At 42.7% G+C, this 16,207-nt stretch overlaps 1 protein-coding gene across 1 annotated transcript in view; it reads left to right on the top strand.

Moving 5' to 3' along the window:
• DMBX1 (diencephalon/mesencephalon homeobox 1) overlaps positions 1-16,207 on the top strand; it is a 37,722-nt gene that overhangs the window by 12,822 nt on the left and 8,693 nt on the right. The window contains exons 2-3 of the mRNA XM_081009531.1: positions 14,453-14,619; positions 15,983-16,161. Coding sequence (XP_080865657.1) covers positions 14,466-14,619; positions 15,983-16,161 — 333 coding nt within the window. The 5' untranslated portion in view covers positions 14,453-14,465. The remainder of the gene's footprint in view (positions 1-14,452; positions 14,620-15,982; positions 16,162-16,207) is intronic.

Below are 16,207 nucleotides of genomic sequence, written 5' to 3'. Positions count from 1 at the left end.
AGCGGCAGCGGGAGGCCCCATTAGCTAAAGTGGTGCTTCAGGTTAAGAACAGTTTCAGGTTAAGAATGGACCTCCGGAATGAATTAAGTTCTTAACCTGAGGTACCACTGTAATTAATTACCAGATTATATAGGAAAAGATTCAGTGTGACATGCCTCGTGGTCCAGCAATCTTCTATCATGTACATTAGAGGGACATGCTTGCTGAACAACTGTTCCATGTATAACTACTTATGGAAGTGGAGTTCCTACTAGGGTACATTCAGAAAACCTCACTTTGTGCTGGGCATTATGAAGCCTTCTTAGGCTCAGTGGTGTAGGAAGGGGGGTGCTGTGGGTGCAGGCCACCCCAGGTGTCATCACTGAAGGAGGTGACCATGGACCTGGCCTGCAGCACACCTGTGCCACAAGTCTCTCCTGGGGAGTGACACAGTGGCTTGGGCACCTGCAGGCTTTGCGCTGCCCGAAATGGCAATGGGGTCTTGCAGACTCCATGGAGGTTCTGCGCAGCATGTTCTGCCCTGGCATTTGCGCCGCCCCGGGAACCCAAGCAGCTAGCTATGCCACTGCTTAGGCTCTCACTGTTGCCCCATCTGGACTAAGAATGACTTCAAGAACATGTGCAACACTGTGTTGGCCTATGACCACACAGCAGACTGAAACCACCTCTCAAAGCAATTAGACTGGCATTGGAAATCTCATTACAGAATCCCTGACAGATGTCTGTTGAAGCCTGTTTGAAATCTCCTTTCTGATGGAATTTCTGTTGCCCACAGACAGAAAGAGGAGGCTGGCTATCAAAGAGCAGGAGATTTCACAATTTTATGGCTCATGGGTAACAAAAGAAACATGTATGGATTACTAGAGAGAGAGGGAGAGATGCCTAGTGGTGAGCTAAACTAAACAGACAGCCCGTTTTCCCAGACTATATGTGACCTGATTCGTGTATGTGACTCCTCCATAATATGTTCATGTGTTCGGCACCAGGACTGGGCTACATGCTCGCTTTATGTGAAAGATGTTGAGTGTGAGGAACAGGAACAGCCAATGTGGGAGGGCAATGTTGCAAAGTTTCCCTCCCGACAATGGCATTACTTATGCTTACCTGAACAGTGTGGGATCAGGGCAAGATGGGAGTGGCATTGGGGCTGTGGGCACTCTGGCTGAGCCAATTCAGTGCTCCTGCCAGTGAACCCACACAGCTCCATCCTTGATGCTGCCCTATCCCATCCAAGTAAATGGCAATAACACCACTGTCATTATTGCTCTCCCATGTTGGCTGTGCCTAGTGAGGGGATTCTAAACACAGGCATAAATGCGTTCATGTCTCAAACTACCACTCAGTTTTGTAAGGAGACCAGCATCAAAACATCTTTAAAAATAACTTTCCTCCCTGGAGAGAGAGAGTCCTGTAAGCAGGTTGCCCCTGCCAAGAAGCCCCTCTCCCGCAATTGCAACCCACCTGACTTCAGATGGCAGGGACACCTGGAAGAGGAAGATGAGAGTACACATACCTTTCAGGTAATCAGGTTAGAAATAATGTTCTTCAAAAACTTTTTTTATTTCCAGCAGTGTGGAAAAGGTGATCAGGTAACAAGTTCAAACTGAAATCCTGACACTTCTCCCTTGTGACAATACTGGGTGCTTTTGCCGTAATCACATGGCATTCCCTTCAACCATGTTTTTTATCCTTCACAGAAACTGTCATACAGACTGAGCCAAAGAAAACATGTATTGGCATGCCTGTCTTAAGATACAGGCAGAACTGAATAGATTATTATTATTATTATTATTTATTAAAAATAAATGACCAGGACAAACTTTTCCAAGTGATCATTCAGGCCCAGTGATGTGAGTTTCCGGTACTTCAGTAGCATGTGAAATAAGAACTGCAAACTGACATTTTATAAAAAAAAAAATTTGCTGAGTACCTTCCCCCCAAATCCATCTTAAAATCAAAATTGCTTTTGTTACTACCACCCCTTTTTTGCAGTCTATTGACTTTTTATAAATTTATTAAGTCCCACTGGAGGAATTGGGGCTTGAGTTAGTAACTAACTCACTGAATTCATTTAAACGGAACTTGGACCTGGCTAAAGTTGGTTGTTAATCCCATGCACACAAACTTGGAAACAAGTCCCACTGTGTGGAGTGCTACCCCCACCCCTAAGTGGGGGCTAATTTGCTGCACCTCAGCTCCCCTGAGAAGAAGACTCAAAATGGTTTTGCCCTGGAGAGAAGTTGGCAAAGGGTCAGGTGGGCAGTCCGGTCAATCAGGATGAGGAAGAAGCAGTGGCGTAGCATGGGGGGTGCAGGGGGGGGCCGGCCACACTGGGCGCAACATCTGGGGGGGGCGCGCTTGCACTCGCAGCTCTCTGCCCCTACCTGGCTCACTCACTCTCTCTCACTGCAGTGCTGGCTGTGCGAATCCGATCCAAGCCGCTGGGTCGCCGCCCACTGTGGAGGGGGTGGGTGCCAGGCGTGCGGTGTGGAGAGAGAGTGAGGGACTATCTGGGGGAGGGACAGTGCAGCGGCCGCCCAGCGCAGCGCTGAGCACGGGAGAGAACCACACCAGACCAGCCCAGGCAGCAGCAAGAAGAAGCTGGCAGCGGCGGCAGGTTAGGGGTTAGGGGGCGCAAATTACTTGCCTTGCCCCGGGTTAGGGGGCGCAAATTACTTGCCTTGCCCCGGGTGCTGACAACCCACGCTACGCCGCTGGGAAGAAGCCAGAATTTCACCCTTCAGTTTGAAGCACGCTCTCTATGCAATAGTTGCTTGTTTCAGGGCTGAGAAGGAATTTTTTGAGAAGTAGTCTCTGATTGGCCTTGGGAATCCTCTTTTTTGTCTACTCTGTACTGCTGGGAGTCCTGGGAATTTTTATTTTTTTAGTTGGTTTTTAGTCTGGACAGGAAAATGTCCAAGGCATTATTGGGCTAAGGGCACTCTTTGTCACCCTAGGATGCCTTGGCATTGGGCCCTTTGGGGTAAGGTCACCAGACGTTCCCGTTTCCCGGTGGACGGTCCCCGGATTTACAAATCAGTCCCCTGACAAAATCCTATCATTCCTAATGAAGTTGAAAAGTGTCCCTGGATTCACCAAAAAAAATCTGGTAACCTTACTTTGGTCTGCCTTTCGGGCTTCACAAGACCAGAGTGCACTTGTCATGTTTACATACCCAAAGTTCTTGTAGAGAGGAGGAATAATTCTTTCCAGTCCTTTACTGTGGGATAACAGGCAGCCCCTTGTAAACATGCCCAAGAGTGGGGAGGGACCTGATTCCTCCTGCCTTAGGGGACTTCCATGGCCGTACAGTGGTACCTCAGGTTAAGAACTTAATTCGTTCCGGAGGTCCGTTCTTAACCTGAAACTGTTCTTAGCCTGAGGTACCACTTTAGCTAATGCGGCCTCCCGCTGCCACTGCACGATTTCTGTTCTCATCCCGAAGCAAAGTTCTTAACCCGAGGTACTATTTCTGGGTTAGCGGGGTCTGTAACCTGAAGCATCTGTAACCTGAAGTGTCTGTAAACCGAGGTACCACTGTACTATATTTTGATTTGGCTATTATTAATTTATTTAGTTGTTTACAGATCCTCTCTTTTGGTATATTTCATCCTGTTTTCACCACAGTTGAAGTTTCGTGAGTCTTCTTTAAAAGTGCATTGGAAATTGGCATTTGTCTAGGTTAATGTGTATAAGATTGCAGCTTCATTCACTACCATATGCGATGTCACATAATTGTGCTAAATAAAGGGGCAACTCGTTTCTCCAATGTCTGTGTCTTTTTTCTGAATATATGTTTTAAATTTGATATATCTGCTCACATTTTAAATTTATAAAACATAAACTTAATTTTTTGTGTGCATGTTAGAAATGAGGAAAAAATCAGTTTGGTAATTTGGACTTCCAGAAACAATATGGGAATTGTCACAAACCTACCTTTCAAAATCTACACTTCTCTGAATTTTATGACACAGTTCTCAGATATTTTTTTAAAAAGTGTACAAATTGCACACATTAGAGAAAATTACATGCAAAAAAGCAAAATGAAAAATGCACACTAAATTCTGATGAAATTTTGTGAGGACTTTCAAAACAAACAAGCGTCAATTCACACACTGATACAGTAATATGCTGAACCGAATGTAAGACTGGAAAAAATGAGAAAAATTTAAATTGACAGAACAATTAAATTGAATTGTATATGTGCATACTGGAAAGCTAATTTAACACTAAAAATTCTAAGAGCGCACAACATCACACAAGTATTACCGCCTGCTGTCTCTGAAATGCTTTCCCCTTTATTTCATTTTAAAAATAAATAAATATTTGCATTCCCCTGTTGTTCAAATCTGGTGCTGAACTGCCCATCCAGACCTGTTTGCATAATAACCCACAAGGAGGTTATAGGCTCAGCACAAGTATACACCATTATCCATTATGTGTGACTGAACTATTGTGCTCCCGGCATGGGGCTGCAGGTGTAGCATGCTAAATTCCGACATGCAATCACTTACAGCACTTTTTATATGCATGAATGGTAGCTCCCTGTGGGATAATTTGTGCCGACACTCAACAGGGCTTCAGACAAGAACCCGTTTGCTTGACATGGGTTGGCTAGGGAACGCTTCACAGTACTGACATGATCTGCATCCCCCAGAATAATGTGTGGATCAGAACACTGATACCATTCAGAATTTGCACTTCTCCAAATTATGTGATGCAGTTCTTGGCTCAGAAAAAGGTATCAAAGTGCATTTAAAATATGCATTTTTGAGACTATGTATATATATATATATATATATGCATATCTTGTGAGGAAGCATGTTCAAAGATGTATATTTAAATATATATTGAATGTGGATTTTTATGCAGATTAATGTGAAAACAGGATGGAGTGGACTTATGAATGAACACAACAAAAGGAGATGGGATGGAAATAGACTAATCTGCCCATTCCTAGTTGAAAATAGAGATACTTTTTTCTATTTCTACTACCCCATTCAGTTTTAAAATAATGAGTTTAAAAGCCTTGAAAAATGAAGAGGGAAAAAAAGGACTGGAAGTTAGATCAGATAACGAAACACTATGATAGTATCATTGAAATATTCAGTCACTGTTAACAATCTGATGTTTCATGATGGTTTTCAAATGCAGTGTGTTTCATTCAGCGATCAACTGTATGCAGCTCCACAAGTCAGATTTAAGGAGAACCACCTCCAGGGTAGAGGGCATCACTAGGAAGCAGGTTTGAGCACACACACCCTTTCTCATTTAAGAAATTAAAACACTGACAATGTGCTGATGATATGGCAGTGTTCACTACTTTTAACAGAAGCTTTTTGTAAGCATTTGCACTGGCCCAAGCAGAAATGTTCTTAAGGCAGACTATACATTAGACTGAAAAATGACACTTCGGCAAAGGAACAGTAGCAATAAATCCTTGTTGCCTTAGAAGTTGTCACATTGAAATGACAATCTTATGAAATGCTAAAAAACACCCTTATGAAGCACCCTTTTCTGAAAAATTCCAACATTAAGGCCACATAACCAAAGCCATTTAGAATAAAAAATCAGTGAAAGATTAGAATACAATGTCAGCAAAATTCTGTACATAGTTTTCTATCAGTGCTTACAATCCTATACCAGTTCCCCGAGATTCAACCCCATTGGTATCAATGGGATTTCCTTCTGAGTAGACATGGATTATGGTGATAGTCTCATTTAAAGCTCATTTATGTTGCAGAGTTTAGAATTCAAATCTACTGAGATATATAGTGTTCAGTAATACACACACACACACACACACACACACACACAAAGGCTTAAACCCATTGCAGGTTAAGTATCCTGGTGCCTTTGTTTTTTTCATTTCAACTTTATTTAGATCTTTTAAAGGAAATCTTTTGAACCCTGATTTATTGTACATAGAGAGTCAAAAGCTTTTTGGATGAATCTGAGAGAAAGTTGCAGCATTTCGTTTATATCCCCATCAATTATAAAAAGGGAATGTTTCCATAGATTTCAAGTGTCCTCTCAGGAACAACAACATTGATTTAGGGCTCAGAATTCATTTATTTTTATGGGAATTTTGGAGCCTTTGGACCTGAAAGGTTCAAGAAATACAGAGAGGAAATGAGGGAAAACATCCTGCAGAAATCATTTATTTAGAGCCCTCCTAGATATGTAAGGGACTGTCACTACATTGTTATGAACTGCAGCCATCCCTGGACGGAATATGTTTTTCTCATAAAGGTGGGTGGAATAATACATTAAGAGGAAACGGGTGTTTATATAGTGCTCATGTTAGGGATTAGGATTCATGCTTTGCTGTGAAGTAGAATTCATGCCTATCTACCCTCCTGAAAAATTAGACAATGTAATCAAGAAAGGCAAATGCAAAGAAAAGAACATGGTGAGATCCTGCCAGAGGTACCTGCACTGTGGTCAGCAACCTGAAATTCATGGGCCAAATCTGATCCATAGGTGAGTGGACTTTGACTGCTACTGCTGTTTTGATAGCTTGGCATAAAAACCCTATACTAGTCAAACGACAAAAGGGGTTGGGAGCTCCCTGCAGAAAAAAGGTTACCTACTTATACAGCCTCTGCTCTTATGTATCCATCTCCAGAACTTTCATCATCCTAAGGCACAAGGGTAAAAGGAGCTGTTGTTGTTGTCCTATGATATGGGTGAGGAGCCTGTGGAATTTCAGAAGGAGTCCAGGAGATGTGGAGGCTGAGACGTGATTTGAAGCAGTTAGGTAGCATGGAGAACAGTGGCCATGGTGGTAGGAGGGGAGTTGGGCACACACAAGAGGTGGGATCATGTGTTATAAGAGGGCCAGCATACAGAGAACAGCTGTCTATATAAAGGGCTGTTAGAGGCAGCAGTGGAGGGCATGCTGGAGCAGATCTGCCCACTTGACCTCTGTTCATCTGTGGCACTGCAGCATGCTGAGACAGAGAGGGGAAGGCGCACAGAGGGAAGAGGAGTGTGCTGCAAGTGCCCCACCTGAGCCAACCCTCGTTGCTGCCGTGTCCCTCCTGCTCTCCATTCCACTATGCTGCAGTGACTCAGCCAGATGGAGGTCCAGTGAGCAGTGAAACCTCATCATGCCATCTACAGATGGTCCTCTTTGAAGGAGCCTTCTATCTGAAAGGTTGGGTTTTGTACTTCATAATAATTGGCTTTAAATAAGCATATTGAGGAATAATTGTGCTCTCTCAAAAATGGAAAGGAGGGGAAGTTGGCCACTTCCTAAATAATACCTCTAGTTTTAATTTATATATTTTTAAACTGTAGCTAAATCTGTATTGTCCCTGTTATACCTAACTGCAAATTCAAATGTATCCCTATCATGTTTTATGACTTCCTTGATATTGTATGTGGGCTGGAACTGGTCTGTGACCGAAATAATAAAATTCATTCATACCTCTAGTCTGGTGGTAAATGCAGGGATGCAACTCCCTAGCTGCACACAGTGTGAATTACAAAGGAATTTATCAGAATTGGTGATATGGCACACACGTGAGACGGGAGGATGGTGTGGTATGCAGGAGTTTGTGGAAAGGTTAGACTGGGAGTGTTGCGTGTCTGAACTGCATGAAGTTTGATATGTGGGTCATGTGTACTCAACTGGTCTTTTGGGTACATGTGCCAAACATGGTGGTTTCAATGATCTGAATATCATACTGGAGACTTATACAGAAGAAAACATGGAAGGACTACTGGTGAATACAGACAATGTCAAGAACACACAGGGCCTGGATCCAGAGGAAGGCCTTTTCCACTTGTGGACTGTTTTCTGATGTAGCAAAAGAGCACTGCTTGAAAAATATACTCCCTAAATCCAGAGAAGCTCTTTCAATTGCACAAGACTTCGAACATGCATATTTTCACTGACTTGAGTCGGCACCAGCTCCAGGATAGAGGGGAGCTCTTGGCAGGGTGCAAAAACAGCAGCATTTGCCATCATAGTTTGCTCATGATACAATGCCCCAGAAGTCCCACCATTCTGTAGCATTGTGTGTAAAAAATCATTCTTACTGCTATGGTTCTTCCTGACAAAATGTGATGGCGTTTCTGGGGCATTGCGTTTTGGGAAAAATAAGATGGATGCAGCTGTGGTTGTTGGGAAGTGGAAGCTTTAGGAGGTACCGCTGTTGACAGTGAGTCACAGCAGGTGTCAGGACCAACAACAGTGACTCAGGACTGACTGGAACCTGTATCTTCTGGAAGGCTGTATCTTCCTTCTTCACTGTGCTTCTGTAAAAAATAAACGTGCTGCTCCACAAGATGCCTTTTGCTAGTGCTTGTGCAAGAGTTGATGGAGCAGCACCAATATATTTCCACTCACAGTTCTTTGGATCCCAAGTCATACTTAGGAAATACTCAGGAAATATGGTACACCGTTTTAATTGCTGCTGGGAGCACCAGAAAGGATGCTGCACATCAAAGGAAGATAAAGACAAAGAAAAAGCAGGTGCAGGGTTTAGGTTGACATCCTCCTCCGCCTGGAAGGGCTTTCTGTAGGGTTGCAGGTGGCTGCAGGTGGAAGAGGGGAGAGGAAATCTTCCCATTAACTTCCTTAACCTAACATATCTTAGGATGCAAACTAATGGCTTTAGCATGCCTTCAGGTTTCGGATCAGCAAAGATCTAAAACCTGGCGAGCAGAGCAAGGCAGATGAGAAAACTACAGAAAGGATAACAAAATGAGTGAAGTGCAATGATTCCAGTTACAGATAGGTAGCCGTGTTGGTCTGCCATAGTCAAAATAAAAAAAATCCTTCCAGTAGCACCTTTAAGACCAACTAAGTTAGTTCTTGGTATGAGCTTTCGTGTGCAAGCACACTTCTTCAGATACACATTCAGTGTATTCAGTGCTACAGTTCAACTGTGTATCTGAAGAAGTGTGCTTGCACACGAAAGCTCATACCAAGAACTAACTTAGTTGGTCTTAAAGGTGCTACTGGAAGGATTTTTTTTATTTTGAAGTGCAATGAGTAATTGACTGATCAATGCTAACCACTGAAGGATCTCATCGGGGTCACTCCTGGGCCCAGTCCTTTTCAATATTATCCAACATTAATTTCTGAAGTAAGAACTCAGTTCTGTTCTGCATTAGCCTGAGGCCAGAGTGGGAAGCTGTCTAGGCTTATGCTCTAAAGTATACTAAGCGGAAATGCTTCAGAAGAAGGCTGCAGAAATTATAATGGAGTAGAAGATGTAATATGAGAGGGGAAGTAAAATTGGTATGTTTATTAACCTGATGACTCTCTATCTAAAATGCTGCAAACAACAATAAAAGATGGATAACAACCATTTCCAATAGGGCAATGGATAAAAAACCCAGGAATGGGTATAGAAATGATTTTTTTCCCTACCTCCCCATTAGTGCTTTCATCAAGCGCTTTGATGACGTTGAGTTCGTGCTTTATCCTCTTGAGAACTTTTTCTTGATTCATTCAGTGCTACAGTTCAACTAGTTTCCTACCAAAGCTGGGAGGATGTGATTGGAGCAATTCTGTCATTTCAGTTGCTTGATTTTGATCATTTTCCTTGGTTAATGTCCATAAGAACCCATATTCCAGAATCAGAGATGACACTGCACCAGGATTATCATACAAATTTTGTCAAGAGCATATGAAAATGAGCCTAAATGTCTGCAATAAAAAAGCAACAACAGCAACTAACAATTCAGTGGAGTTTTATTTTTATTGCAAAAATTAGATTCCTTTTTAGGGTCTGATAGTCATAATCAAGGACAGCAAATTAGGATGTCAAATATTGGCAGGAAGTTACTTTTCACAGTGCAAACTCCTAGTGTACAGGTCTTAGTAGGGAAAAAAGGGACCGTTTTGTTCTTGAATTTTTGGATTCAGCTCCTGGTCCTGTCATTTAACATCACAATATTGAGGCTAATCTCACTTGCATCAATTGCAGATGCTTCCATTTCCTATTAATTTTGCTTTCACAAACTTCCCTCTAATTCTCACCCTCTTCAAATTTTCAGCAAAGAGCATTATGGGAGCTGCAACCATTATTAATAGGAGAGGTGAAAGTTCAATCCCCCACTGTAGTAAGGACAACTTAAGATATGCTCTTTTCACTGCACAGTGTTAATTTATATAATATACCACCTAATCAAACTCTGCTGTTTATTCTCCAATTGGCTGCAGCATTACCAATGCCCTCCAGCCACTGAACGACATAAAAGATGCATTTGCAGATTTTGAAAATTAAAGCCATCTATACAGCCAGTGGGGAAGATCAGCTTATTTGGTTGCTTAATGAAATATAAAGATTATTTTAACCAATGTAAGCACAATTCGACAGCTTGCAAAACACTGCTGCAGCTTGACAAATGGCCTCCACCATTTACAAAAGAAAATTGCTGCATAGTGTCTTTTAAATATTTAATTTATTCTATTTGGAGCATGCAGGGAGGCAAATGGGAAGTTAACTGTGATTCTGCGAGCCTACAAAGAATGGATCTAAGAAGTTGTTCATTCTTAAATTCAGATTAGAGATAACAGGAAGATTTTAGTACTCTTCTCCACAGAGGTGCTATTAAAAGCAGGAACTACACTAGTTATAAAACCAAATTGGATAGATGTATGGAAAGATTTTTTTATTTACAGTATGATGTTTCCATCACAGCCTATTTGTCAGGAATAGATTTTTGTATGCATTTTTGTGCCGATCTCATGGATTTTCTAGTTCAGACCTTCAAGAGCCAAGTTTCCCAGACTCAAATTATCCTGGAAAGATGAGCATTCATTCAGTCCCCTCCTTAAAAACTCAAATGTAATTTCTTATGCAATCTGGTCCACTCATAAATATTTCTTCATAACTAACAAATTTTGTACTCCAAAATTACTTACCTACCTATTTCAAGTCTTGAAATAGCTGTTCTATCAGCTGCATTCCTCCTGTTCCAGCAACAAAAATACAGATTTGGTTCAGCAAATTCTAATGAATAAATCCACACTGTCTTCTAGTAATCCAAAGGGGTTTTTTCCCTTGCAACTTTCTAGTGGCAGGTCACTCCTTTCCTGGGTGTGAACACCCAAACAGTGTACGTTCTTCAATAGTTTGTGTGGGTTCAATTAGCTTTGCTTTCGGTGTATTTACTTTGTGTTGACTACCCTTTCCCATACATGAGTTTTGCTATTGTTGTTAATCTTGCCTTTCTACATTCAGCTGGGGTTTCACGCTATTGCTTCTTCCATCATTTCCCAAAGATGCTTACTGTAAGATTTTGTGATCTCTGATCAGCATATGTGCCACACGCTTGTCAGGGGCAGACTTTGGTCTTTCAAATTTCAGCTGCACCCTGTGTGAGCCCAAAATCTAGCACTCTCCCACCTACCACCTTCTGTTCTGCTCAATTCTCTATATCATAACTGCAACACCCTGTGACACCCTCTAGGCTCGGCGCCCAGTGTGGCGGTACTGGTCACATTGCCCTAAATCTGCCTCTGCCCAAATGATTCGTTTTATTTATCATCATCATTATTTTTAATCTGCATACTGTCAGTGTGGTGCCAGTGTGGTGTAGTGGTTAAGAGTGGTAGACTCGTAATCTGGTGAACCGGGTTTGCATCTCTGCTCCTCCACATGCAGCTGCTGGGTGACCTTGGGCTAGTCACACTTCTCTGAAGTCTCTCAGCCCCACTCACCTCACAGAGTGTTTGTTGTGGGGGAGGAAGGGAAAGGAGATTGTTAGCCGCTTTGAGACTCCTGAAGGGGAGTGAAAGGCAGGATATCAAATCCAAACAACTCTTCTTCTTCTTCTTCTTCTTCTTCTTCTTCTTCTTCTTCTTCTTCTTCTATCTTACAATACTCAAGGCAGTTTACAAACTGAAGAAACAAAAAATGTACATCTTATAACAATCTAATGCAATACAAAAATGTGATAATAAAACATAACTTTAAAATAGGTAAAGGTAAAGGTACCCCTGCCCGTACGGGCCAGTCTTGCCAGACTCTAGGGTTGTGCGCTCATCTCACTCTATAGGCCGGGAGCCAGCGCTGTCCGCAGACACTTCCGGGTCACGTGGCCAGCGTGACAAGCTGCATCTGGCAAGCCAGCGCAGCACATGGAACGCCGTTTACCTTCCCGCTGGTAAGCGGTCCCTATTTATCTACTTGCACCCGGGGGTAACCTATATCAAAAAAGTAACATTCAACAATCACTAGAATAGTATTAAATAATAATAACAACATATAAAAGTTAAACAGAAATCCACTCAGCAGTTATAATAAATTTCTAAACTATAATCAATAAAACAACGGCAAGACACAGTATATAAAATAATACAATACAAATTGAGAAGCAGAGATTAGAGGGTGGGGCAAGGCAGGTGCAAAGAGGCCTTGCTTGATGGAGTCTCTCCCCTCACAGTTAATTAGGCAGTATACTTCATCTATCATGCAACTCGGGGTGGCTTGCATGAGTGTGTTTCATGGGCAGTCTCCCATCCAGGCTTTGAAGCCAAGTTATTTATAGCCACCTGATACATCCACTTGTTTGGAAATGCTAGATGGAAATATTTTCACAAACAAACTACAGTGTTGGACATTCTGAGTTGGATTTGCACCCAGAACAGAATTCCCTTGATTTGATATTTGCTTTAAATTGGTGGCTAGGAAACTATTAGAGAGCTCACATTCTGCTGAAGGAGCCTTGTGTTTTAATTTCATTGTTATCACTCACAGTTGGAGGCATATGTTTGTGATAAACGTTCATCTTGTCCAGGCTAGGCCAAAACATTTTTCTGCCTGAGGCAAAGGACAAGAGGGTGCCTTTCCTCATTCCATGTATCAAAACCGACTAAGGTGGCATTTGAATCTATCTTACTTCAGCACTGGCAAAGGGATAGCATCCTCCACTACACTTGAGGGAAGATATAGGGCAAGTAGCACACAAAGCTCTTCTGTCTCCCCTCCCTTCAGCATATGCCACCTGTAGCAACGGTCTCATTCTGCCTAATAGTGGGGCTGGCCCTGCATTTTGTCTCCTGAGCCAACACATGACTGAGAGCTTCACTTGCTTGTACTTCGTCCTTCTCCTATGGGTGTTTGGATAAACTACACATGTAACCGCTTATTACTATTGTGTGCTAAAACTTACTCTGCATGTGACTGATTTCCATGGGAATTATATATACTGCTTCACTGCCTGCACACTGATTTGGAGTTGCTGGAATATATGTTTTGTTTTGTCAGTAAATTATGCTGGTAGCTATGGTACATAGGTAGTCAGTATTCCATGGAATATTTAAGATTCTCGCTCTCCTAGGGTACTTGTGTAACCAGCTTTGTTATTAAAGTTTTATTAAAATCTGTTCATTCATTTTGCAGGCATGCACATGCACACACTTTCTGATACAGGAAGTACAGACTTGTCAACAGGCAATGTTACAAAATACCATACTGGGAATAAGATTTGGGTACTTAGCATCTATAGGAGAAAATAAAATAAAAGAGCAAACCACATCACAGTTCACCAGAATGCTTGTGTTATGTGCAAACGGGATATTGTGCCATTATCACTGAAAAGGGACTTGCGGGAGGACCATGGTTGAGGTCCACCTTGAATAACAGAGAACTACCCCTTTTCCCCCAATGTGGAAAGGCCCAAATTGTTGGGAAGAAAATTGTGAGAGCCAGGATTCAAAGAATAATGAGATTTCTAAGGCTAGAGGCAACCCATTTTCCTATGTTTGAAAGATGACTGGTTAGAAATGAAATATGCCATTCTCGCTTCTGGTGAAAACACTGAGGGAAAGGCAACTTTCTCTCCCAGCAGCCTGATGTACTTCCAAAGCTTTACATTAGTTCAGTCCACTTCTGTTCATACATTTGTCAAAGCCGTATGTCACAACAATGAGGGGAGGGGAATGCAGGTGTAAAAAAACAAAACTTCACAAGATCAGTTGCTTTTTTTGATAATCAGCTGTACACCTAGATAAAGCCGTATTATGGTCACCAGCATCTTTGTAGCTAACCTGGAAAGGAGGTAGGGTGGGGCAGCAGCAAGATAGGGGCCACACCTGTGCACTGTCAATTTGGTACTCTGACTGCTGCACCTGCATGGACCCATCCTCACTTCCACCCATCCTCAGTCCCATCCAGGCAAGCAGTAGTGCCAGTTTCAGGGAAGATGGCTCTTTGGATACACTGGTAGGTCCACATGCACTTCTGTTACACCCCATGACCCTGTGAGCTAGGTTAGGCTACGAGACCATGACTGATCCAAGGTATGGTTGAACAGGGATTAAAGCTGAAGCGAACATACCTTGGACTTGAGAAAAGTGAACCTGATGGATTTCCATGTGGAATTAAATTTCCACCTACATGATTGATGGTTTCACATCAAAGGTTGCCTTTGCATTAGTCACAATAACAGTCTCCTCCTTCTCCTTCTCCTCTTTCTGTTGCTACAGGTCTTATGTCACCATGCAGCACTATGGAGTGAATGGCTATTCTCTTCATGCCATGAATTCTCTGAGTGCCATGTATAATCTTCACCAACAGGCAGCACAGCAAGCTCAGCATGCCCCAGACTACAGGCCGTCTGTGCATGCCCTGACGCTGGCAGAGAGACTGGCTGGTAAGAACAACTTATGGATCTTGTCTTTGCATTGGGATAGTGTACAGGATTATTACTGGGACACGGCTGAAATGACAGCTGAATTTTGAGAAGACCAAAGGGTTGGTAATTTTTAAAATCCCTGAAGATGAGCACAAATCCAAGGAAAAGCAATAACAGCTCAGTTGTGCAAAATGTCCTGGACTTTATGTGAAGCCTCCAGAATAGGGAGCAAAAGTTAAGGTAACCAAACTGGAATTTTAATATTTTGCTTCATGCACTTATTTTCCACAAAGTTGCATATAGAATCCAATAAATATATAAAGGTGCTATACCAAATTTAGAAATTGCATCAAGCTACTCTGACTATAACATATGGCTGTACAGCAACCTGTCCTTTCAAATTCCAATACACTGCATTTGGACTTTGCTCTTGCCTGTAGGAGCTTCCAAATGGCAGATGGGGAAGGTGACTTTTGCAACTTCTCCCTTGCCCCTGCAGCCCCATGTCACACACTCTGGAAGAATGTGGAAGAATGAGGGAGGATGGTATTGACATGCATCACGTCTCCCCCATCTCCACCAGTGGGATCCCTCCAATGGATTAAAAGCCTTCCATGGTCAGAAGGAGATGATTATCTTCTACAGATGCTCAAAAAGTCAGAAACCACCAGAGGGAGAGTGCTCTTGTGCTCAAATCCTGCTTGCTGGTTTCCCACAGACAACTGTTCAGTCCCTGTGAGAACAGGATGCTGACCTAGATGGGCCATTGGCCTGATCCATGTTCTGATGTCAGTGTTACTGGATTACAGCTCCCAGTGGCCTTCATCATTGGTCATACTGGCTAGGGCTGATGGGAGTTGGAGTCCAGCAGTGTTCTGAAGGTTGAAATACTGACCAATGGAAGCATCTCTGGAGGACAGTCATATCACTTCTTTAGGCCTCAGTTTCTTCAGTTGAATACAATAAAAACAAATAGCAGCTAGAGAACATTCAGAGTTTTGCTGCTATTTATGTAGATCAGGGATGGGGAACCTGTGGCCCCCTAGGACCTACCATCTCATGAGGTCCAACCACATGGAGAGGCCAATCTAAAGCTACCTCAAGCTGTACACTAGAAACCTCCCCATTTATTTAAGCCAGCGGTTCTCAACCTGTGGGTCGCCAGATGTTGTTGGACTACAACTCCCATCATCCCTGAACTCTGGCCTTGCTAGGGGTGATGGGAGTTGTAGTTCAACAACATCTGGGGACTCACAGGTTGAGAAAGGCTGCTTTAAGCTGCTTTGTTAGCTGCCCAAATGCTTTTCTTTATATGATGCACACAAATTACACTAATTAAATTGGCCACTTCTCTTGTCCTCCAACGGCTGTACGTTTCAAGACATCATTTTGGAGGCCCGTTATGGCTCCCAGCACCGCAAACAGAGGAGAAGCCGCACAGCTTTCACAGCCCAGCAGCTGGAAGCCCTGGAGAAAACTTTCCAGAAGACTCACTATCCAGATGTGGTGATGAGGGAGAGGTTGGCCATGTGTACCAATTTGCCAGAAGCCAGAGTTCAGGTACCCATAATGTTAACCATCTCATGTTAACCATCCTGGGTGAAGG

Source organism: Podarcis pityusensis (genome assembly GCF_964106645.2).
Source record: "Podarcis pityusensis genome assembly, chromosome: 6".
NCBI lineage: Eukaryota > Metazoa > Chordata > Lepidosauria > Squamata > Lacertidae > Podarcis > Podarcis pityusensis.
The sequence above is the reverse complement of the archived record's forward strand: the minus strand, read 5'-3'. Positions and strand labels throughout refer to the sequence as shown.